Here is a 25,104-nt window from a genome sequence, read left to right on the forward strand (position 1 = left end):
GGAGGAGACCAGCAGCACCTCCTATTCACCAAGAGGCCACTGCAGAGGTGGCATTGGGGGAGGGGCTGCCAAGGAGGAGGCAAATCCGGCTTTCAAAGAACAGGCTGCAACTGTGGCAGTGGCAGCAGCGTTGGGAGATGCATTCCTTTCAGGCTGGATCTGCTGCCTTTGTGAATTCTGCCACCCAAGGCAGTCACTTCACCTTGCCTCATGGGTGGGTTGTTCCTCAAGGACTGTCCTCTCTCCTGTAGGAGACATAGTCACACTAACTTTGTTCTAGGTTTGACTGATGGCACAGTACTAACATATCAAAGGTAAAGTTACACAGGAAACATGTAGAGGCCTTGTTTAAAGCTTCTATAACTTCATTGGGTTAGCTTCTCTTGACAAATTATGTAGAAATAGCTGTATGTTTGACTGGCCTTAAAGGTCTGTAGTCACCTCTGGAATATCCTTAGAAGCACTTTTATTAACTAAATAGTCTGTGTTGCAAACAGCTCTTCTGTTTAACTTACTGGAGTTGCTTTGAACAATGACTGCAAAATATGGCCGCCTTCCATAGTCTGTTGCTTCTGAGGATTTAGAAGTAATGCATTTAAAGTGATAATCAGTAGCACATAAATTCAAAGTGGGCATGCATCCACTTGAATCATTTCGTTTATGGCCTTAATTACTTAATGAAGACCTTCATTTCCCTCTGAAATTCCCTTCAGCTTTTATCCATTGATTTAAGACAAGCAGTAAAAAAGATGGAAGAGGCATTTCCAATTGCATACTTTCATGCAATGTGGCTGTGAAGAGCCACAAAAGAACACCTGAGACAGCAGCACTGTCCTGCTTCTTGCCAGCTGTCAATTTATCATGGGATCTTCAGGGGCCTCAAGAGGATCTGACAGTGTTTGGCAGTAAAACATTCTGACTTACGCAGTTGTGTCATGCTGAACTGGTAGGATGGGGGCACTTTGGGGCAAGCAGCAGAATTGAAAGCCAAGCTAAACATGTGCATCTTCTCAATTCCCACTTAATTTGGAGTAGGTAGTTTATCTCCACAGGTTTTGTTGCAAATCAGAAATAGAGGTCCAGCAACTGGACGACTTTGCACTGGGATACAGTAAGTGTTAAGGCTGGCCTCAAATGACAAAGAACTACATTTCAGCCTAATTCTGTTTCAAGAAGGAGAATTCATTGACCTCCAGATGTTGTCAGACTCCAGTTCCCATCATATTGATGACTGTCAATATTGGCTGGAGCTGATGGCAGCTGAAGTCCACAGATTCCCTATCCCCACCCTAATTGAAAGAATAAAATAATTAAATGGGTGTAAAAATAAAACAGGCAGCCAAGGAAGAGAGATGAACCATGTACATTATTCTGAGCTCCTTGAAGAGAGGGTAGCATAGAAAGCAGTAAATAAATGACACCTTGCACACTGAACAACACAACTCAGAAGTGTGTGTGTGTGTGTGTGTGTGTGTGTGTGTGTGTGTAAATAGTCCTCCCACCTTTTGTAGGATTGAGGGAGTGGGAAGGAGAGGAAAGCGGCATTATAGAAAGTCATTTTCTTCTCATCTGCTTCCTGGAGGTTCTATCTAATATTTTTAATTGACTATTTCTTTCATGCCTTTGAACATTTTTGGTTTGGGGCCTCTATTACTTTATTACTTTTTGTACTTTGAATACAGCCAAAGACATGCATTTTGTTTGCAATTTAATTAATTTGAAAATAATCTGCTTCGTAGCAATAGGAGTAAGGATATTTTTTTCATTTGTTTATGGTTTCTTCTCTTTTCAGACTATGGGTAAACATTTCCAAGCTCTAGGCCTACCTGATGGATGTTAAACTTTAGATACTGTCTGTGGTACTAAAGACCTTGCTTCTTATGGCTATTTTATACATGATTATTGGGCTGAAAGTGAGTGACTTGCCTAAGATCATCATGGTGAAGGGTGCATTTTGAAGCTAGTTTTATTATATTAGCTGCATTTTATATGCTGCCTTTTCTTTATGAGGAGGCTAGAGCAACATACAGTACATGCTTACCTGCATCTCCACAGGAAGGGCGCCACTATTGAGAAAGCCCTCTGTCTTGTTCCTTGTAAAATCCCTGTATTTCTTCAACGCTGAATCTCCAAGTGTCACCTGAAACCTGCATAGGATCTAGGAGATCTGAGTCTATTACCTTGCCTACCTCTTGCCAGTGCCATCTTCTTCACTCCAGCCTCTGGCAAGGATGAAGGGAGGGGCAGAAAAAACTTGGTACATGGTCTCAGGTCCCATCAATCATTCCCACTCCCTTTCTTTATGGCTTTCATGCCAAGCTTGTTTACTGTTTTGTGACATTTTGGTTGCCCTAGTAAAGGTGTGCCTTTGTGGAGTTTGTAATGATTAACATTTTGTATTAATATGAGTTGCTTGTCTCCAGTAATGAGGATGCATCTTTTATTCAGTGTTGTTGTAGGGAGATTAACACAACAACAATTAATAATTTTATTATTTATACCCTACCCATCTGGCTGGGTTTCACCAGCCACTCTGGGGGGCTCACAGCATATATCAGAACATACTAAAGCATCAAACATTAAAAACTTCCCAAAACAGGGCTGCCTTCAGATGTCTTCTAAAAGTCAGATAGTTGTTTATTTCTTTGACATCTGAGGAGAAGGTGTTCCACAGGGAGGGTGCCACTACCAAGAAGGCCCTCTACCTGAATCCCTGTAACCTTGCTTCTTTCAATGAGAGAACCAGCAGAAGTCCCTCTGAGGAGGACCTCAGTGTCTGGACTGAATGATGGGAGTGAATACGCTTTGGCCAGGTCCAAATACATTTTTTTAAGAAGCAGTTTAATAACCACTTCTTTAAGCCAGTCTAAGAAGACTCCCTCACAGAGGGAGTCATTCACCACCCTGCGGAGCTCATCGCCCAACCCTTCCCAGCTCGGTTTTAGGAGCCAGGATGGGCAAGGAATAAGGAGACAGATGGTCGGTTTCACTGGTCCAAACAGCCTGCCCATATACCTGGTTCACTTCTTGCCACTTCGCATGCTGATGAAGCTCATTTCCAACTGTTTAAAGCAGATTATAGGACAGCTATATTTTTAAAATGGTTATCTTTAATAAAAAGAGAAAAACACACTGGTTTTAAAAGGAGTACAGAGCAAGTTCTTGCGGGGTTGATGGATACAGCAGACAGAGCTTAGTCTTAACCAATATGTAATTGTAGAATGGCAGCTTGGGCTGTGAACCTTGGTATGACACTGTGAGCATGTCCCAATTTCCATCTAATAAATGGTGGGAGGTATGCTAGTTCTATATTAGGCAGATATGTTTAGTGATTTGCAATGAATCTATTGATATTAATCTGTTTTCATGGTTCATCTGTTTTTAAGGTATCAATTTCATTCATAATTTAAAAAAAATCATATGCCACCTTGGCACTTCATCCCTTGGTTACATTGACTGCCCAGAGGAGAGTGGAGTGAAGAGCAATTTTAGACTTCTGTCTTAATACCTGACTGAATTTCCATCCAGATCTATTTAGATGAGTTGTGACATTAAACAAAAATAAATACATACAAATGTAGGAATTAGTGTGGAACCTGTGTGTATTGCTGTATGTAATGATCACATGGTTTTATTTGGTTGATTGCATACATTACTAAAATAATATATGGTGGTCGCATACAATAAATCTATGCATGTATTTTCTCTACATGAGAAATGGTGTGAAATTTGTCACTTTTTGAAGCAGACCCCTTATTTGGCTTTAACCATTAAATGTACAGATTTTTCCCCAAACACATGGGAGCTGTGAAATAATGTTCTTCAATTTCTTGACACCTTTTGCACTCAACTGTGAAACACCAAAATAAAACTACAGAAGTGTAAGTTGCTTAGAGGAACAGGGAGGTGGTGGTGTTGCTCTGATCATATTTGGGGAAAGCAGCAACTCCTTTGAGGCTATAGCTTTCTTTCCAAATGCTAATTGCATAAGCATTATGAGTACTAACCTGTGCAACTAAACATGAATGGTGTGCTGTTTTGATTTGCATTGCTCAATAGGCAGTAATAAACACAGAGAGAATTCCATCTGCAGAGGCCGGTACTATGACAGGCAATTTTCTTGGCACTGCGTGGGGCCAAGCAAAAAGAAGATCAAATACCTGAGCTATAGTTGAGCCCAGGGTTATTAAGAGCCCCCACAACTGCTTAAAAAACAGCCAGTTAATTCAGCAACTGTGAATCTAGAAGTATTTGACACCTTGTGGATTGTAATTTTGTTCTTTAATTTTATTCACTTAATCATAATAGGTTGAAGCTAGAAAACCTGAAAGTCTTTTGTAATAGGGGGAATCCGTGTGTGGATTTTGTGTTGTGCTGTATTTGCTGCTTTAAAAAAAACCCCTTCTTATAGAATTAAAAATGAGATCTGAATTACTCTAACCACCAACCACCTCATGTGCTCTATCACTGAGGTATGGTGAAGGATGGGTAAATATGTCAATTTTTGTTTCTCTTGATTTTTCATTCTTCCTATATTAAGTCCAGCTCTCCACATTTTCACATTATTTCGCCATTTAAAAAAATTCTTCACTCCACTCCTGCACAGTATGGTTGCAGGTCCTGTCCCCAGTCTATGTACATTGAATTAAATGGCTCTCTGGCTGTGTTGAATGTTTGTGTATATGAATCAGCCTCTCCAAAAGCTTACGGAAGAATGCAATGCTAACAACCAATACCAAGATAAAGGGCTACAAGACCTGTGTGTTGAGCACAATGCTTTATGGAACTGAGACGTAGATAACTTACACCCACCAGGAGTAACACCTCAATGTCTCCCATAATCACTGTGTGAGGAAGATTTGGGGCTTTACATGGCAGGAAAGAATCTCAAACAAAGATGTGCTCTCCCAAGCCAACATTCCCAGCATGTTTGCACTCCTGTATCCGCAAAATCTGTGCTAGCTTGGTAATGTCCACAGAATGGAAGATCTTCAAGGGCATGCATTATGGGGAGCTGGTTTCAGGCACCTGGACCTTTGGTAGACCAGCTCTGTGTTACAAAGTTGTCTGCAAATGTGACAGGAAGGCTGGCAACATTAACCCTCCTGTGTGGGAATCCCTTGCATACGGCTGCAGTGCCAGGAGACAGTCAGTCAGGTCATGTATCCACAGCAGTGACAAGAGGAGGAATGACTGCTGGGAGGAACACAGAAAGAAGAAACACCATGGTGCATCTGCAGCAGCAAACCAGAGGCCTTCATCTTCCCCAACTGCACAAAATGGGTATCTTCCATTTCAGTCAGTACAGTCATAGCAGGTGCTGTAAGTCTCCAAAAGTTTGACTTCACCTCCAAAGGTGTACTCTTCCACTGTCTTCTGAGACAGATGGATGCCTATCAACCAACCATGACTGTATGATCTGAAACCCTGGAAAAATAAGGATTTCCCAGTAATGCTGGAAGAGTCCCCCACTAATAGCCTTGCTCTCCATTATGTCTTTGCCAAGGTTGCCTTTGGCCTGGTACTCAGACTCTGCTATTAAGAGGGCTCCATGTATATGCTTGTTATGGATTTAGGTAGCACATGAACACTTCAGTGAGCAATGAAGCTTTAAACATTAGCTTAATGTACAGGTAATGACAACAGCTGCAACAGTGCATTGTGGTAATTTACCAGTACATTGAGTTGCTTGTAGCGCTTGCTTTCAAAGCTGGTGAAGTTGCAATTTCAGCTGAATTTGGGGAAATCACTCGAAGCATCCATTGTGCTGCGCTATTTCAATGACTTGTTTGATTTGATCATTGCAAAAATCTTCATTGCTGAATTTTTTGGGGGGTGAAAATCTGTAAATTTTGATAATAAACCTGATTTGCAATGGGTGTTGAATAATTTCGGTTGCAAATGTCGCATCCTGACAATATAACATTCATTTGGGTTTCTTTGGGGAGGAGGAGCAGATGGCAGGACATGAATGTTCTTCCATTTTCCACATTATGTTAAATAGCTTCTTTCTTTCTTTTTGTCATATTAATTAATTTTAAAATCTAGCCCTCATAGTGTACAATGAAGGACTCGTGCCTATGCTTACATGGAAGTCTGTGCTAAATTGGCCCAGAATAACTGGTGTTTTCAATCTGTAAAATGTTCTGTTTCAACAGTAGTGTATGTGAGAATATAGCCAATTTCCTTGCCCAGCTTTCTGATCATGGAACAATTCAGAACTTGAAATATGAACAAAAGCTGACTCTGCAAGTTTTATCTGATCAAAAGCAGTACAGTAATGTGTCTCATTTGGATGGCCTCCAGCTCTGAATCTTATCCGTGTCTCCTTTAAGCTTCCTGCCTTGTTACTTCACAGTGAATAAACTTCAGAAATTGTTCACAGCTTGTCTTGGATATAGATGTGAAAGTATGATACAGGCAAACATTGGGACATTCTATATACCTGTTCTGTACTGTGGAGCTAAGAGTATAGAAAAATACTGACTTATTTTCACCAGGACAATAATCAGGACTCCACCAATCAACATTAGACTTGGCCAGACAAAAGTGAACAAAAGGAACTCTGGAAGATATTGTCTTTCTAAAAGGACCGTGGCTTCTTGTCCTGATGGATCATAATAACAATAAAACACCTTGGCTTCTGTGAAATTTTGTCTTACTTTTTCTACATTCTCTTGCACTGCAGTATAATTCTTCAGAGTCGGGGGGATGTAGGAGCACTGCAGAAACAAAACAAACCCCAGGAAACCAGTTAATCATAATTACTCAGTAACAGGAAATCAGTATGCTTACCAATATTGCTTTCTGGCAATAAGTGCCAGCTGTGAACTAGATCATTAATATATGTATTATCGTTACTTTTGTATAGAGAGAGGCGAACTTCCAAAAGCTTCCCTCAGAATTTTACCTAAGCTCTTTTGAAACGAAGTGGAAGAACTCAAGCAATCTGAGGACTAATTTCAGGAGTCACTCCCAAATGGATTATTGGTTCCTATGGCAATTGGGTGGGCAGGAATAGCTGTGGGGATGGAATTTGCCAATAAGTATCTTTATGTTTCCCCAGGGACGCGGGTGGCGCTGTGGGTAAAACCTCAGTGCCTAGGATTTGCCGATCACATGGTCGGCAGTTCGATTCCCCGCGGCGGGGTGCGCTCTCGTCGTTCGGTCCCAGCGCCTGCCAACCTAGCAGTTCGAAAGCACCCCGGGTGCAAATAGATAAATAGGGACCGCTTACCAGCGGGAAGGTAAATGGCATTCCGTGTGCTGCGCTGGCTCGCCAGATGCAGCTTGTCACGCTGGCCACGTGACCCGGAAGTGTCTGCGGACAGCGCTGGCTCCCGGCCTATAGAGTGAGATGAGCGCACAACCCTAGAGTCTGTCAAGACTGGCCCGTACGGGCAGGGGTACCTTTACCTTTACTATGTTTTACCCAGCCAGCACAGCACCTACTATAGGAAGGTGCTAGTGTGGAGAAGACCTTCCCCTAAGTCACCACCAGACAAATCACTACCAGGCACACTACAGTAGGGTTGGTGTCCCCTGATCTCAGGCAATGGGCTGGATTCTATGGAAGGAGCTGCTCTCTTGGACAACCTGGTCCTAAACTGTTCAGTGCTTTATATGGTAGCAACAAAAACTTAACTCTGCTTGACATCAAAGGCAGCCAGTGATGCCTTTAGGATAGGTGTGTGAAAGAAGGTGTCACTGAGAATCATAACCACCACATTTTGTAGTGCAAAAGTGTATCAAGGACTCTCTGGGTTGCACTTTCAGTATTTCACCATAGTTAAATACACAGAATTTACCCCTTTATTGATGTCTAATACAGAGTATCTGAGAACAGAATGATCTGCTGGGAGTTATAACAATGGCCTATATTTCAGTGTTATTGTAAGGATTATTAAATCCTTGTGAAATGTTTTGAGGACTTGGGGGGAAATACAAAATAAATGACTATTAGACAAGAGTAACCAGTATGGGTGGGTGTTGGCATAGGCCACCCTACTGAGAGTGGCATCACTGCTGCTTACCTGCATAGTTCTCCCATAGACCTAACCTCACCATTGCCCTGCTGTTGGGACAGTAGCTCTGTGGCACTGCCCTTCCAAGTTACCCACCCCTACTAACAGAGCTCAGTCACATAGAAGGGGAGGAAGGATGTCCAGAATTATGAAACTTTTGACAGTTGGAGCAAACCTGTTTCCTTGTGTAAGACAATCAGAAATTTTATTATAATAAGAAATTTACAATTTATCTAATTTTTCTTGATTATATATTAGAAATGGAGAAATATATAGCACTTCTAGTTTAGCCGCACAATTTAAGATCAATTAACTGCTCACTGTAGCATTTTATTTTATGTATATATTAAAAAAAGCTCTCTCCTGTATGTTAAACTGAAAAGTAGAACCAACAGCAGCAACAATGTAATAGAGAACTATAAATCACTTACTTCAAATATGTAATTCTAATATGAGCAAGTATTTCTGTGCAATCATATTTCTTTCTAAATGTCCTTGTGTGCCTGAGACAAAATACGTGAGCAACTATTGATGGCCTTGAAGCACAAATTGAGCTTTCCATTAGGGAAATTTCCCATATTGTTAATTTGTCTAGGGAATTTTAGATATGCAATGCAAATAGGATTATTTCCTGCTAGACTATGAATTACTGTAAGACACTGAAACTAATAACAAATGCAGCTAAAAACAAACAAGTGAATGTACAAAATAATTCTGTTTAAAATAGTAATTCCCTATTTGGAAAAGGTTTTATGGCTTCTCTTATATGACTCAAACTGAAGTTGTTTGGATATATTGTAGGAATGAGCAATTTTCTTCAGTTTTGCTTTGCTATTCTGACACTGTGAGAACCTTTCAGATGGGCTCCATTTGATTCCAACAGGAATTGTGAGTTTTAGAATGTCAGTAATGCTTTGTTTTTAAGAGCAAAAAATACCCCCCCACACTCTGCTTCTTAGGTCCAATGATTTAGGAGTTATATCAGGTTTTTTTCTGATATGGGTCAGATATGTGTTTTTAATTATCCATAATTCATGTGTGAATGAATTATTTAAACATTCACTGCACAATTACAAAAAGCCGAAATGTTCTTAAATGGTGGTTGTTGTTGTTTATATTCAACTACTTCATTTATTTTACCTCTGCAAGAACTGCAGATTGATTTTGATATTTGATTTCTATTCCAAGTGAAAGTATTCAGGAATATGAAACTTCCAAAGCTGGACACAAATCTGAATCAGGGGTCCGAATGGGCAAATCTATCAATTTCCATTTATCTGTTTCTCATCTTAAGATCATATCTCTGTTTTTCAGCATCAGTTTGCAATTTAAGTCCTCATGACAATTTAGCAGTCCTCTAATGAGGATTTTTGTTAAGATATACATGTTTGCACTGCTATTTTATGAATTGTGTGCTATGAGATATCTCAAAGTAATTTACAGTACAATTTAAAAAAATGTATGCAATTTGCCCTAAAATAATGCATTTTTGTAAGTTGCTTTCAGTAATATATGCATTTAATGGTCACTATACCCTAGTATTTTGTGTACATTACTTGGCTGGAGAAATGCACTGCGAATTTTGGAAAAGTACACATTTTTAAAGATGGCTGTTTTTTGGATTATCTTTTATTTCTGAAAGTGCAAATTAGGTAGGTTCACCTTTAAAGGTGAACTGCAGAGAATTTCTCTCTCATCCCTATAATAGTGGCTATGGCCAGAAGCATGCAGGCAATCCATACAGCCAATGTAATATTTAAAAGCCTCTGGGCCCATGTATTGGCCACATACAGTGCTTTTTTTCTGGGGGAGACGCAGAGGTATGCATACCCCTAAACATTTTGTGAATCTTTGTACTTTTGTCCATTTACTGTATTTATTTTTCCTGATTTGAACTATAAAATGGTGATTTTCTTGAGTCAAAATGAGAGTACCTCTAAACATTTTTATTTTTTTTAAGAAAAAACGTACTGGCCACATATCTTCAGAATCAGCACAGTTGTCATTTAGGCTACACACACACACACACACACACACAGAGTGAGCAAGTAATGCATGTGGATTGTCCAGCGTAGCCTTTGGATATGGCAGATTTTGCCATCCCTGACCATAGTTTATAAATTCTGCATAATTAAAGGATTGTATAATGTGGTAGAAGAGAGGCTCTTGGCCAAAATGCTACTTTTTGCCTGCGGAAGCAGGGATAGATAATTTTTTGTTTGAATCTGTTTACATCTCACATCTAGCGTCACCTGGCTCAGGGTTAGGAAACTGTATCAGAGTCAGATTTCCTTGGTGAAATCTTTTACTTCTGTGTGACCAGGAGCAATGGTATTATGCTTATGTTATCTATATGTGCATTGGAGAATATTTGGATTTTGACATTGGTATGTAGATTTAGTATCAAGATTTCTTATGAATATAACTCAAACCTTGGGGTTTCTGAACACGGTCTCCTCCTGGTGATAAAGCTTTACCACCTGCCCGACAGGTGTCAAATTGACCATGATGTCCAGACAAGGATATTGAAATTTATTTTCATCACTGGAGCCATCATTGAATGAACAGTGCTGCTGTTCCTTGATGCTGGCATTTTTCAGTTCGCATATACCTTTATTGGTCCAGACACTGTAAAAACAAATAAGACCCCCCTCCTATTTTTAAATGCAGTACCACATATCACAGCTTTCCAGAGTTATAGCCATGTACTTCAGCCCAGTACTACTTAAATATTCAACTACTTCATTTATTTCCATAGCATTTCAGGCATTTCAGGCTGAATATTTCAGGCAAATATTTTAAAATGTCACTTTTTCAAATTATGCAGCAAGCGGTATTGTTAAGAAACTGAAGTTTAATGAATTATGTTGATGAATTCTATGGCAAAGTATGTAATTTAGACATTTTTCTCAGTGATTCTCAAGCTTTTCTTCTCTGGGCCACAGTTTCAGAATAAAAATTTGCTCATGCCACACTGAATTTTTAATTGATAAAAAATACATTGGGGGAAAAATAAACAACTTCTAGCAGTGCTTGATTTATAACATAGAACACAGCAACTTTATAATATGATCATCCAGAAAATATAAAACAATGCAGCTGCATGAGAACATGGATCATTACCAAAATATAATTATAAACAGCTATTTTAAATATGTATCTTAAGTATGTATACAAACTCAATGAGACATGTGAGCTTGCTTTTGCCGGGCAGTCTGGCATGGCATGGCAGTCTAGCATTGTCTGGCAGCCGGGCATGGCTGTATATAAAAAAATATTATTTTGCTACTATAATATTTCATTTTTTTTATATTGTCCTTGAATCTTCCCGCCTCACTTGCCATCCTCTCCTGCCACACCAGCATAGCGCACCACACTCTTTGTGAACCACTGATTTATCTAATAAATTATATTTTGAAATATAGAAATTATCTTGATTCAATACAACTACTTTTAAGACGAGGTTCAATTTACAACTGTGTTACAGCAGTGTGTAAATTGTGGTGTATGATATTCAGGTGCCTGTTAATGAACCTTTGCATCCTCAATTCTATATATGACTGTTGTCAACTGATAACAAACTGGGAGTAGTCTATATCTTACATTTATTTATTTATTTAAATAAGGTTTCTTGTCTGGCCTTCACTATATGGCTCCAGGGCAGGTTGCAGCAATAGAATATACGATTAGAAAACAAATAAAACCATTACAATGAGAATATACATAAAACTGTTCCAGGTGGAACAGAATATAAATTCAGTCAAAAAGATGGGTCCCAGAAAATGAAACACCTTAACTGTCAAGAGCCCAAGGTAAAGAGGTGTGTCTCTAGCATATGGGAGAAGCTGAACAATGAAAATGCTACTAGCTACACCTCACATACATACGCCTCACATACAAAGGTTTGTCAAGGTGCAAATGCAAGGGGTTATCTTGGGGCTTGTGGGTAGGCATTGAGAAAAGAGTATGGGGAGGAAATATCCCTTAACAAATGTGGTTGCTGCACATTTCTTTGCTGCCTTTTGCTAAAACAAAGGTAAAGGTAAAGGACCCCCAGACAGTTAAGTCCAATGAACGGCAACTATGGGGTGCAGCGCTCATCTCACTTTGCAAGCTGAGGGAGCCTGAGTTTGTCCACAGACAGCTTTCCAGGTCATGTGGCCAGCATAACTAAACTGCTTCTGGACACCGTGATGATTGCCAGAGCGCACAGAAACACCATATACCTTCCTGTTGCAGCGGTACCTATTTATCTACTTGCACTGGTGTGCTTTTGGATTGCTAGGTTGGCAGAAGCTAGGGCAGAACAACGGGAGCTCACTCCATCCTGTGGATTCGAACTGCCAACCTTCTGATCGGCAAGCCCAAGAGGCTCGGTGGTGTATACCACAACATCACTTGCATCCAAACTTGCCTTTTTATAACCATATGTTACTGGCAGAGTTGGAAAAATCTAATATACATCCCTGATTGTTTGGTTTCTGGTATTAGTCTCCTCTGCCCTCCCCTCCTAAAATCTGGCTGTTGTTAAATAAAGTTTTTATTATAGCAGTATTCCCTTACCTCCCCGAAACAGATGCTACTCTAAGTTCTGGTGGAATTTGCACAAATAGCTTTACTGTTTGAAAAAGAGGGTGGTTGTGCATGGTATATGAAATGACAGTGCCAGGGTAAATTTAAGATAAGCTAATTCCTTTCTCAAAATATGCACAGTTCACCTCACTGGCTGTGCCCACTATTTGTTAGTTAACTGTGGCCAGCTTGAAACGTTATCACTGTCACAATGGGGAACACCATGACGGTTCTGATCTGAGCCATGACAGCAAGGATAAGCATATTTCCTTGCTCCAGAAGCTAAAGCGCCTTAAATTGCCATTTAAGCAATTCCAAGTTAACTTCTCTGTAGACAGAAATTTGATTAGGCATATTTAGCAATGAAGGTCTGTTATGAATGGATAGTTAATGAACATCCTGCCTTAAGTGCTTCCTAAGTGAAATAGAATTTCAGTTCTTAGAACACATTAATGTCCAGAATTATCTATGGTTAGCCTGATGTACTTAATTCAGCCAGCCATGCAGTTGTGGGGAACACATTGTTCGCTTCCGCAATAAGAAGTGTGTGATATGGACATTTGGAAACATGTTTGTGTGGTTTCTCTTCCTCAATTTCAGAGGAAAGAATAATGGAAATTGCAGAGTGCTCGTCTTTGTGTGGCATGTTCCACACACAACATACATTGTTTCACGTGGAGAGAAGCACTGGCTCAATCTTCAAGATTGCAAATTTTATTACTGTCAATGTTTAAATCAGGCCTAGATCACAAAATTTAATATTCCAAATGGACTGGACCAGGCTGTGACACTGAGACCCAGAATGCATTCCACATGTTGGGATAGTCCCGAATGCTGAAGGAGGAAACCACATACATGCCTGCTCAAGAAGTCCAGTTACCTTTTATTGTATAAGGGTACAATGGTGATTCCGATAAAGAAATACATTATCACTGAGCATGCTACCATTCCCAAGCCCAGGCAGAGTGCTCTGGTCTCCCCTCGTTTCTGTGCTGTCACCGGCTTTTTCCCCAACATGATTTATGGTGATGGATTCTGTGGCCTTTATCTCTGTGTAAAAATAAAATAAATAACAGAAGCAATCAGTTTTACCATTGTGGTGGTTCAACATACTCAAGAACTCATCCTCATCTTGCAAAGCTTGGATAATTTGTGGTTTTTTGAAAAAAATCTACGCATACTTATTTTCTGAGAAGCAAAACTCCAAAATAAACCCAGTAGCATGTGGAAAGCAATTCACTGAATGAATTTTGCATATTCAGGGATAATATTAAAATCCAAATTTCAGATACTCAGACTAATATATATCTATGTTTGTGTCACATACTGTTTGGTTAATTTTGGAGTTTTACTGCACATACAAAGCTGGTCTGGTATGCTTCGTTTGTGTATGCAGCAGGCATATCAGGGACAGATGCATGTTGTCTTTTTATTTGTTGTAGTCAGTGGTTCACATCTCATTCATTGGCTGCTTCATGGGGCTTGTATACTGTTACTTTAGCGTGCTTGATTCAACACTGCTAGAATTAGAAAGTGCAGGTGAATATGACTCATTTTCAGTGTTCACCTGCACCTGTGGGCCAAAATGGATGTGATATTAATTGCTTGTCATGTTTTTAAAGCATTTCAAGTTCCCATCAGTTCCAATAAATATATCTAAGCAACTCTCCCTTGAAAGGCAAGTTGCAGCTTCTGTGATTTTTGTTGGGACTTTGGCATGGAGTGAAAGAGTCAACTTCTTTGCTTTCCACTCCCATTGTCCTGCAGCTCCTCAAGCTTCTCCTAACATGACACCCCCCAAAAAAAACCCTCCAGGTATGTTAATTGCATTCACACATTTGTTTTCTAGGCTGTCCCTATGAACAAAGGCATATCTATTCTTAATGGGCATTTACTTGATGCATGTGGTGTTGATTGGGGTAACATGGTTCATTGTGATTCACCTAAGGCTTGATTTTTTTCACTTGAACTAAGCCTTTTCAGTGTCTCAGTGTCATCTAAGCACTAAAGCTATTTATAGCTATGATGGGTATACTTGTGCAGAGAATCTGCCAGCAGCCTCTAATGCATTAACTACCATGTCATTTAAACCTGCTGTGAACAGAGTTAGACAAAATACAGCCAGCCAACAGAAGCAGTTGTATAATTTCCATTACAGCCATAGGAATAATACATACTGGCACCTCTCTTGGGTTATATCTTGCTTGTGCCAGCTCCAGGCACAGTAACTGAGTTCTCTACTTTTGGATTTGGATGTGGAGTACGTAAGTTCTGTATTAATACTTCTGCCATAATGATTCCCGGTGTCTCTGTCATTGCCTCCTCCACTTTGGCAAAGGAAGGTGGTGGCATAAAAGGAAAGTTATGGTATTTCCTCTAAAGCAGTAAAGGGATAAGGAGAGAGAGATGTGACCTCTCTCCCCTATTGTTTTATGAGGGAGGACAACCACTTGTGTCTTGGTGCAGCTGCTCTCTCTGTCAAATGAGTTGCTTTGATGAAATGGGGAAAGCTTTCAACTCCAGCCTGCTGCTGCATGGAGCAGCCTTTAGTGCTTTTCTGCAAATTGGGCTGCCTTTGAACATTCTTTTGAAAACTTCAGCTAGTTCAAAATGCAGCTTCAATGGTTTTTTTGACAGGGATTAAGGCAGGCATAGGCAAACTCCGGCCCTCCAGCTGTTTGGGACTACAGTTCCCATCATCCCTAACTAACAGGACCAGTGGTCAGGGATGATGGGAATTGTAGTCCCAAACATCTGGAGGGCTGGAGTTTGCCTATGCCTGGATTAAGGGATTAAGCAGGTGGCACTGTGAGTTAAACCACAGAGCCTAGAGCTTGCTGATCAGAAGGTCAGCAGTTCGAATCCCCACAACGGGGTGAGCTCCCGTTGCTCGGTCCCTGCTCCTGCCAACCTAGCAGTTTGAAAGCACATCAAAGTGCAAGTAGATAAATAGGTACCGCTCCGGCGGGAAGGTAAACGGCGTTTCCGTGTGCTGCTCTGGTTCGCCAGAAGCGGCTTAGTCATGGTGGCCACATGACCTGGAAGCTGTATGCCGGCTCCCTCAGCCAATAAAGTGAGATGAGCGCCACAACCCCAGAGTCGGCCCCGACTGGACCTAATGGCCAGGGGCCCCTTTACCTAATTATACATTATCAACCACCACCACCACATTGGTGACCAGACTATTTCTGAACTTATCTCAAAGTGCTGGTGGTGCTACCTTCTTAAAGCTCTAGTTTACAGTGGTACCTCGGATTACAGACGCTTCAGGTTACAGACGCTGCAGGTTACAGACTCCGCTAACCCAGAAATAGTACCTCGGGTTAAGAACTTTGCTTCAGGATGAGAACAGAAATCGCACAGCTGCAACAGGAGGCCCCATTAGCTAAAGTGGTACCTCAGGTTAAGAACAATTTCAGGTTAAGAACGGACATCCAGAACGAATTAAGTTCTTAACCCAAGGTACCACTGTACATAAAGGTAAAGGTAAAGGTACCCCTGCCCATACGGGCCAGTCTTGACAGACTCTGGGGTTGTGCGCCCATCTCACTCAAGAGGCCAGGGGCCAGCGCTGTCCGGAGACACTTCCGGGTCACGTGGCCAGCGTGACATCGCTGCTCTGGCGAGCCAGAGCTGCACACGGAAACGCCGTTTACCTTCCCGCTGGTAAGCGGTCCCTATTTATCTACTTGCACCCGGAGGTGCTTTCGAACTGCTAGGTTGGCAGGCGCTGGGACCGAGCAGCGGGAGCGCACCCCGCAGCAGGGATTCGAACCGCTGACCTTTCGATCGGCAAGTCCTAGGCGCTGAGGCTTTAACCCACAGCGCCACCTGTGTCCCACCACTGTACATAGTTAGGAACAAAAGTTCTGCAAGGGAAACCTGCTCATGTACAGAGATTGTCGTCATCAGAAGGCTTACTCAGTGCTGGTGACTTATTTATGGATTTCTTTTCCCTGTGAGGCTCACCTAATATGAACACTGATATCTTTTTGGTGCCAGGCAGGGGTGTAGCATAGGTGTGTGTGGGACTGTGGCCCTGGGTGCATTGTTTTTAGGGGGCATGAACCAGGTGCCCCCACACAGGGATCCCCATTTCACCCTGCCTGCTGCCAAGGATCTCTGGGCTCCAGAGCCCAGCCTGGTCTCGTTGCCAAATCCCCAACCCACTCACAGATTTGCCTGCCAAGAGCTGCATGAGCAGGCCAGGCTCCTCCCTGCATGAGCAGGCAGGAGGTACAATATGGTCCCGCATGGCTCGAGTAGTGAGGGCTGGGCTGGTGCACAGGCTCCGTGAATTCCCTGTACCCTGTGGGCGCCCACCTGGCGGCATTAGCCGTGAGGACTGCGCAGGCTCAGTGGATTCTGTTCACACCTCCAACCCCCACCCCCGTTCGGCACGCATGTGCGGGCAAATGACGCAACACTGCTGGTGCCAGGCCAAGGCCTTTAAAATGCTTTACTAGGCTTTTAGTTGTTATAATTGGGTATTTCTTTATTGCTACCAATGCTGTATCTGCCACAATATGCTTTTTTATTGTTCTCAAGTTTTAGGTGTGTGTGTGTGTGTGGGGAGAGAGAGAGAGAGAGAGAGAGAGAGAGAGAGAGAGAGAGAGAGAGAGAGAGAGAGAGAGAGAGAATTATGAAAGCAGTCCTAGGAAGATCCCATGCATTTTGGTTTAAATATCATAGATCTTTGAAATGGTTCAGTGATATATTGTTGTCTCATGTGGTATTATTCCATCATTTCAAGATTACTTAGAAATTAGTATACAATGCCTTAACAAGATCGTGTCTCTCTAAAGCTCACATGAGTTTTGTTACTTGAAAAGATAAGTACTAACACTTTCTTTTTCTGGTGCATTTTACTTCTAGGTTAGCAGAAAGAGCTAGAAATGTTGAGATAATGTTGACTGTTCTCAGGGTAACAAAACTTTCCATCTTTCTAGGGACTGGGTTAGTTTTATCTAGAAGCAAAATATTTTTAATCGCAGCATTTAGCAGCTTCATTAACAGTGAAGTGTTAAGTTTTGCAAAGTTGACCTAGCAGAAGAGAAAGTTTGAAGGGAAGGAATTCGTTGCGATTCAGACACAGTCCCTCGGTATTTTCAAGAACCAGTCATCATCTTGTAAAAAACATGAGCCACCATACCTGATTATTAAGGTTTTGAGCAGTGATGGACATTCCTATAACCATGTAGATGCAAGTCCTTTAGAATGACATTGTAAGGCAGATGTTCTCTGTTGGGCCTGTGAGGAGGGGAATAAAGAGGATATGAAATAAGAAGAGAAAAATAATAGATTTTGTATTCATTTCTTCTTCCTGTGCCCCCTGGTGCCCCCTCAATCTACTCAGGTGCGCACCGACCCCTCTCGCTCTCCACGCTTCAGGAAGCTATCAGCAAGCCTGGGGAGCCTGTGGCAGTTCCCGCAGGGCTCCCTAGGCTGCGGATAGCAGCCTGCTGCACGGAGCGCGGGGCACACTGAATCAGAGCGCCCCACGCTTCGGGCCGATATCCGTGGCTGGGGGAGGAAATAATTTTTTCTCCTTTATTTCCCCCCCCCCCAAAAAAAAACTAGGTGCGCCCTATGGGCTGGTGTGTCCTATAGGGCAAAAAATATGGTACTTGAATTTCTGCAAGTCAGCCTCATAGGGCTGCAGATTGTTGGGGATGTGGGGACTTCACAAGCCTTGTCAATCTTCAAGTCAGCAAAGTTATGCATGACCTACAGTCATAACATGAGGGATAAAGGAGAATTTATTTCTGTAACCTATTTGAATCAAAGCTCAGTACACACTCCCTTGAGTTCTCCTCCATAAATTTGTGATGTGAATTGTTACCTTGTAGGTGCTGTCTGGTGATGCTGTCCTAGAAATAAATCTTAAGTGACATGAGATGGGAAGAATAACACAGGGCCCCTGTAAACAGACACAACAATTACTTTTGTAGACAAAATAACATGGAGCCATGAAGGTGTGTTTGTAACTTTCAGACACTTTGAAGAAGGACAGCAAACTTCATTTCTGCTTTTTTAAACTTCGTTTCTTTTATTCTTTGCCTCTTGGTTTGGCTTTTCTTTGTGTTTGTCTTGTTTTGGGTTGGTATTGCATAGTTTTCCCACTGAGTGCTTTATTTTGTTTTGTTTTATAATTTGATATGATTTCCTGCAATAAATGCTATCAGGATTATTCACATGTGACTTTTGGGGTTTCTTTATTTAATCTCTTAAACCATTCTATCACAAAAGCTCTAAGATACATGTAATAAAAATGTGTCTTTTAATGAAAAGCAAAACAACGCAAACAAACTTCTAAAGTGGCTCTTGGTTCATTCCCAGCCATGAAAGGGCTTTTTCCATTTAGTATTCTTAACCAAAAACTAATGACTACAAATCCACAGAAAAAATAAACTAGGAATGGGCATATCAAATTCACTGAATTCCTTGAGAAAAATTCATTGCTGAAGCAAATGATATTCATTTAGATGAAGCTAGAGCACTGACCCTCACAATGATGCCTTCACACTGTGCAGTTCACAAGATCTTAGCATATATTATTCGCTTTATTTTTTTTCCGATCCCTATATAATTTTTATAAGCAAAGGATTCAGTGAAACATTTCCTCCTGTGACTTTTTTTGTCCATTATTCAAAAATTGATTTATTTATTTTTTTGTCCTTTGCTGTCTGCAATATTTCTGAAATGTGTTTGCTATCTAGATGGGGTGGGGATGCTTCAGGAAATTTAGAATTGTTCTGTTAAAACACTCACACACCAAAACTACAGCAAAGGATTGCAAACAGGTAAACAAACTTCTCTGAAATATTACTTACAATTGCAGGGAATTGGTAAAGTCTTTGCCCAGAAGGTCTTGTGTTCATAATGTTTTTGACATATCCCGAGTCTGTTCCATATTAGCAATCAAGCAGCAGCAAATCCACAGCTGAAAAAACGACATTACACGAAACTTCCTTGCCCTGATTGCTGGGACTGGACTTTTAGCTTAGCTCACTTATTATGAGATTTCTGTTACCATAAATGGTAAGGTATGGAAGTGTGCAGTCTTTTAAAGATTAATTGCTGCAGACTCTAAGCTGACCCACAGTGTTATGAACAACTCCAACCTAGGCCCTATTTTCATTTGTACTAAATACAATAGATCTCTAAAAGATGCCTATTTGGGGGTACCTGTGTCAAATTATTGTATATTGGTTTCCTCCATTAAATGAAAATATATTTTCAAACATGAATTTTAAGTTAGATCTTATGTGGTGTGTGTATAAAATAAATATTCCTGCAGAATCATAACCAGGTTATAATTTTGCATCATTGTAATGAGAATTGGGTTTAATTATGCATTGCTATAAATCCGAGTAATAAAGATTGAATAAAGATCAGAATATGAAATTGTTAGATCCAGAGAAAGTTTTTCTTTCATTGCTGTCTCCGGAATTACTTTCTGCTCCTGAGAGCACACCCTGAACAGTGGGAGACTCTAAAAATTAAGCAAATGGCAAAAAGAGGGACTTAGATTTAGATTCAGATGTTCCTTCAAGGCTGGGTCAAAGGTTTGCCCAAATTCAGTATTAGCTCTTATATCCTTGTTGCTATACTCTTTTCCAGTTAGGGGAAATGTCTAGTTATTGCAAAATCTTTCTAATGAGAAAACAGATCCAGCTGTCCGGCAAGAGGTGCATAAAAACCTCTTCAACTATGGGGAGACACTCACACCTTAAAAGTAATTGGCTTCATACCTTTAAAACGTTAGCTTTCCAAAGATTTCCTTCTCTATCTAAGGAAGAAAGGAACAGGGCTAAAACTATTGTGGGGATTTAGGTTACTAAGTCCCTATGCTTTGCTAGTTCAAGGTTGGGTATTTAAAGGGAGTCTCAAAGAGCCGTTTGTGTGTGTCAATGGGTGCAAATGTTGATGCAAAGGGACTTGATTGGTCATAGTTAATGCTATACCTTGGAGTTTAAGTTAGTGGTGGAAATAAGATTTTGGATACTAAAAAAAATCAGTGGGAATCTTTCAAACAAGAATCCCATTTTTTAAAAAAGAAACATCCCTCCTAGAGCCATGTGTGCTACTGTAAAGTGTGTGCTGCTTTCATGGTGGGGCCACTGGAGGGGCCACTGGTGAATATCATTGTTGGTTTTTAAAACCACTGTTGTTTATTGTTTAAAGCTATGCTGAGTACTCCATATGTTCCTAGCTGTTTGCTATAACACATGTGTTGCTTGTTGAAATCCCAATAGTAGTGCAAATGTGGTTGCATAGATGAGCATTGGTGCCATCCTGCCGCAATTTTGTTGGCCACAGAGACTTCTAAGAGGTGCTGCTTTGCTCCGCAGAGGGGTTCAGGTCACAGAATGTTCACAATTCTGTTGTGAAGTGTCAAGTGAGGACATGGCTACCTCCTTGCCTGGCTTCCGAATCGGTATTAGCTGCAAAAATAATTTCAGCAGCCTCTGCTGGGGGAAATATGTTTGTCTTGAATTGTTAGTATTTATGTTGCACTAGCTGTATGCATGAGGGCACAAGGAGAACGGGACGGCAGAGGACGAGATGGTTGGATAGTGTTCTCGAAGCTACCAGCATGAGTTTGACCAAACTGCGGGAGGCATGGAAGACAGGAGTGCCTGGCATGCTCTGGTCCATGGGGTCACGAAGAGTCGGACATGACTAAACGACTAAACAACAACAACAAGCTGTATGCATGACACTTAAATATTGAAATATAAAATATTGCATGGGGGGAAAGAGCAGAGAAGCAGTGGCAGGGGTAAGTGGAGCAAAAGAGGGAAACAGAAGCCTTGAACTTGCCCATCAACAGTTAGCAGCAGTTGGTCACAAGTCACCTGGTATCTTCCCCACTATGGTGAGATGTATTCTACTTCCATCTAAATTGTAGCAGTCATTTCTAAATTTGCACCTATACATCCAAATTACCATATGCAAATTTCATGCAAATTATTTTGACTTCTTTTTGACAATGCATAACTGGTCACCCTATGAATAGCAACAGTAGGTGGAAGTCACTGGCTTCTCTATATTAAAGGAGAATTGGGGAAACTGCAACTTAATTCATCCTGCACAGCCAGTACTAAGCTGAACTTACCTTTCTAGATAAACTGCTACATTTTGGAACCAGGGTGCTAAGGAATAATAATAATAATAATAAAGAAATTAACTGGTGGAATGTTGCTCCCTGACAACAGCCCTCCCTCAAAAAAATCTAAATCTCCAATGGCTGACCTGGGGAAGGAAAGGTTGGCATAACTGAGCTGTTTTTAGTTCTATGTGGGAAAATGAATAGCTGTTCATCCATGTTTTCTTGCAAGTTGCTAAAAACAGCTGCAAGGAGGGGCAGGACTGGAAAGGGAAAAGAGGAAGGAGGAAATACTCTCCTGCTCTCTTCCATGACAGTCTCCAGTTACAGATAACAGCCTAGGTAGCTGTTTCACTATTTATTTATAATATTTCTTACCCTGTCTTCACCATAAGGTCCCAGGATGTCAAAAAGCTATTCCAAACAGAATAAAATGATATAAATTAAGTAAGAGGTGGGTCCCACAAAACAAAATACCTTAATTGTCAATGGCCCAAGGTATATTAATACATATTTTTTTAGAAAGCTGTCAGGAGGAAAACACCACTTGATTAATGTCATGTGCAGTTTGAGCCTCTGTGTATTGGCTGATCCATAAATTAGGTGTAAGCAGCATAGCTGTTGTATTCAAGTGCAGGAGAATGTGTGTCTAGTATGCAAAGCTAGCTCAATAAGTGTTTTAGCTTCACTTGTGGGGAATCCTCAGTTGCCTCTAAAGAACCAGTGGGCTGTGAAATGAGAATATTTCTGATCTTGGTAAAACCCAACGAGGTTATTAGCCTCTCTGCTTCTAATTGAAGTATATTAATAGCAAACTAAATTGTCATTTTAATGCTGGTAAAGGGAAATATCTATGGAAGCTGACCAAAGAGAATTCAGACTTTCTGCACATAATTGCCTGGCAAGGATAAAAATGCCTTTAGCATACTCCCTAGCGGATAGAATGCAGGGCAGAACATTAAAACGTGTATGACACTCTTTTCACAGAGGAGCAGATATAGATTCAAGGTGTTGGATCATGATTGTTTCAGTTATTAAATTTTACTGTGCATTAGTGAGCAATCACCCCGTAATGAATGTTAGTTCTTTGGGAATTCAGCATAACATTGACTGCAGTCTAATATAATATGTACTTCTCTATAATAACAGCAGTGGTGAGTTCCTGAAAGGGTCAGTTAACAAAATTGTGTTTGTATTAACAATGCCTACTTTAGTAGCCTCTTGAAGAGTATAACCTTTTGTATAGGGAGCAGGACTTTCCCCAACATGCTATAAAATGCTCACTATCCCTTCCTTGGATGTAACAAACTAAGCCTCTAAATTTTTGAGACTTGAATCCACACTAGAGGAAAGAGTGAGCCAGTGGAGGAGGAAAGCTGTTCCTTCATGTCATTTGTATTCAAACTTTAGCTGTATGCAGAAGGTATTCTCCATGTGTTCCAAGAATGTGTGGCATGGCATGGAGAACAGGGTCATACATGCTATCCTCAACCTTTCTCTTGAGACCCACCACCCAACACATGGAGATCTGTAAGCGTTAGGATTTTGAAGGTGGGGCCAGCAGACATTGCCGTCTCTCTCCTCCACTCATTCTTGGACCACCTGGAGAATAACTACCTTTTGGGGCTCATTTATGGGGTGATAGCTACCTAGGTTGCTTTGACATTTTTGCCAATATAAGGGATAGGCTGGATGATCTTTCTTTACGATGGTCAATGCAGTCATCGGATGAGATTTCATAAGGTGAGGGCATTCTGCTGGTTCCAAAACTGCTTCTCTTTGCACAACCAACCTGATTTTACAAGGTTCTAAAATGTGTGGGGAGCCTCCATGAATATAGTTAGCTGTCTGCTTCAGACAGTTGCCCTCCAGCTTGTGAAGGGCAAGTGGAATGGTGGCAGATGGCAGGGCTTGTGCACTCATTGCAGCTGGGTCCTCCCTTGCATTTTTACTTTATTTGGGATATGAACAGTTGAAGAAGACTATTCTTCATGCTGTTCCCTACAAAAAGTGGTTAGTGCAGACAAGCACCAGAAAGAATGTCAACAAGAGAAAAAAGTGATGTCTGAGAAAAGGGATTGTTTTAACTTGGTCCCAAGGGGACTCCGATTAAAACCTTCTGTGTTTCTCCAACTGAAATCTTGATTATGTACCAACATGTTTCATTTGTTTTCAGAGTTAATAGTTGTGTCCTTATCTCTTTCACAAAAGAGAAAACAACCAGTTCCCCACAAGTAATGTGTGATCAATGGCTTTCTCGTTTATTTCAATGCCAGCATTTTATGAAATCTGGTCCAATAACCTTGCAGAAACAAATGAAGGATGCCTTCTTCTCCCACTTGAAAATCAGAACATTTTGATCCTTTATCTATTAGTGTGTCTCTCCCTGGAGTAAGAAATTAAAAGGAAATCCTTCCCCCACCACTAACATTTCTTTTGTCACCCAAGCTAATGAACATTTATGATTGCCATCCTTATATAATAAGATTGATATTGCTTTCACTGGAGCTATAAATTTGCCTTCGATACAAGACCCCATTATATAGACTTTTTATTTGCTTCATTGCACACGCCTCACATAGTTAACAGAATTATTGCAAGCCCTGCCTTTACCGCAGGGAATTTTAATCCACTACAATGATAACATTGCCAGGAATGTTAACCATGCTCTTGTTATGTTGCTAGGGATGGGTGAATCTGTCTTAATTTCTGTTTCCCTCAGTTTCTCATTTTTTTCACTTTTAAGTGCAGTTCTCCACATTTACATATCAGTGTGAGTGTGTGTAATCCTCTTGAAAATTCATCACCTTTTTAGTATGGATTTATCCTAATTTACAAATTTAAATGCTATTTTGCCTATTTTTGCAAAGCATTTTCCTGATTAAGATGCATTTCTGTATGTTGTTTTCAGTTGTTGTTGTTGACAGATCCCCCAACCGTGTTTTAGGCTGCAACCTAAAGTAAAGAGCCCCTTGATGGAACATAGGTTGTTGTTGGCATCAATCTGTCTTGAGACTCAATGGAGTGAACTTCTGGGGGTGAAGTAAAACAACTGTGTTAGCAGCACCACAGTGACCTCCCTGCGGTGCAAGCCTGTGTAGTGTTAATGCAGGTCCTGGGCTGCCTAGATGACAAGCCCGCACTCTTGGCCTTGCTGATGTGGTCCAAAGAAAAGCAGAGCAATACACTGGGCACCAGCTTCGCTGCAGGAGTTGCCAGAAGAAGGTGTAAAAGTTGTTATCCAACTGTCTTAGGGACTGCACTCCAGATTTGTTTAGGGCTACCTCCTTTGCCTTTTCTTCTCTCGGAGATATCCCACAAGGCAGCAGAGGTTTAGCACCAGAGTTTTCCTTCCCCTAGATGAGCTACCTGCCATCTGCCCCTCACTTCCCTCTA

At 40.9% G+C, this 25,104-nt stretch overlaps 2 protein-coding genes across 10 annotated transcripts in view; one reads left to right on the forward strand and one right to left on the reverse strand.

Annotated features, from left to right (window-relative positions):
• LOC309363121 (A-type potassium channel modulatory protein KCNIP1) overlaps positions 1 to 25,104 on the forward strand; it is a 552,464-nt gene that overhangs the window by 116,766 nt on the left and 410,594 nt on the right. The gene's annotated exons all lie outside the window — the stretch shown is intronic.
• KCNMB1 (potassium calcium-activated channel subfamily M regulatory beta subunit 1) lies at positions 14 to 19,700 on the reverse strand. Of its 4 annotated transcripts, none has more exons than XM_081899229.1 (6): positions 19,430 to 19,673; positions 17,749 to 17,846; positions 13,477 to 13,646; positions 10,457 to 10,652; positions 6,663 to 6,722; positions 14 to 245 (listed from the first exon to the last, which is right to left on the reverse strand). In XM_081899229.1, exons 3-6 carry the CDS (start codon positions 13,611 to 13,613, stop codon positions 93 to 95), a joined length of 546 nt encoding a protein of 181 aa, XP_081755355.1. In that variant the 5' UTR covers positions 13,614 to 13,646; positions 17,749 to 17,846; positions 19,430 to 19,673; the 3' UTR covers positions 14 to 92. The 4 variants fall into 4 exon arrangements, with proteins under 4 accessions (XP_081755355.1, XP_081755356.1, XP_081755353.1 ...); XM_081899230.1 differs by lacking the exon at positions 14 to 245 and adding an exon at positions 3,093 to 5,196 and having other exon boundaries at positions 19,430 to 19,637; XM_081899227.1 differs by lacking the exon at positions 14 to 245 and having other exon boundaries at positions 6,242 to 6,722; positions 19,430 to 19,619.

The sequence above is a fragment of the Podarcis melisellensis genome (genome assembly GCF_964234715.1).
Source record: "Podarcis melisellensis genome assembly, chromosome: 2".
NCBI lineage: Eukaryota > Metazoa > Chordata > Lepidosauria > Squamata > Lacertidae > Podarcis > Podarcis melisellensis.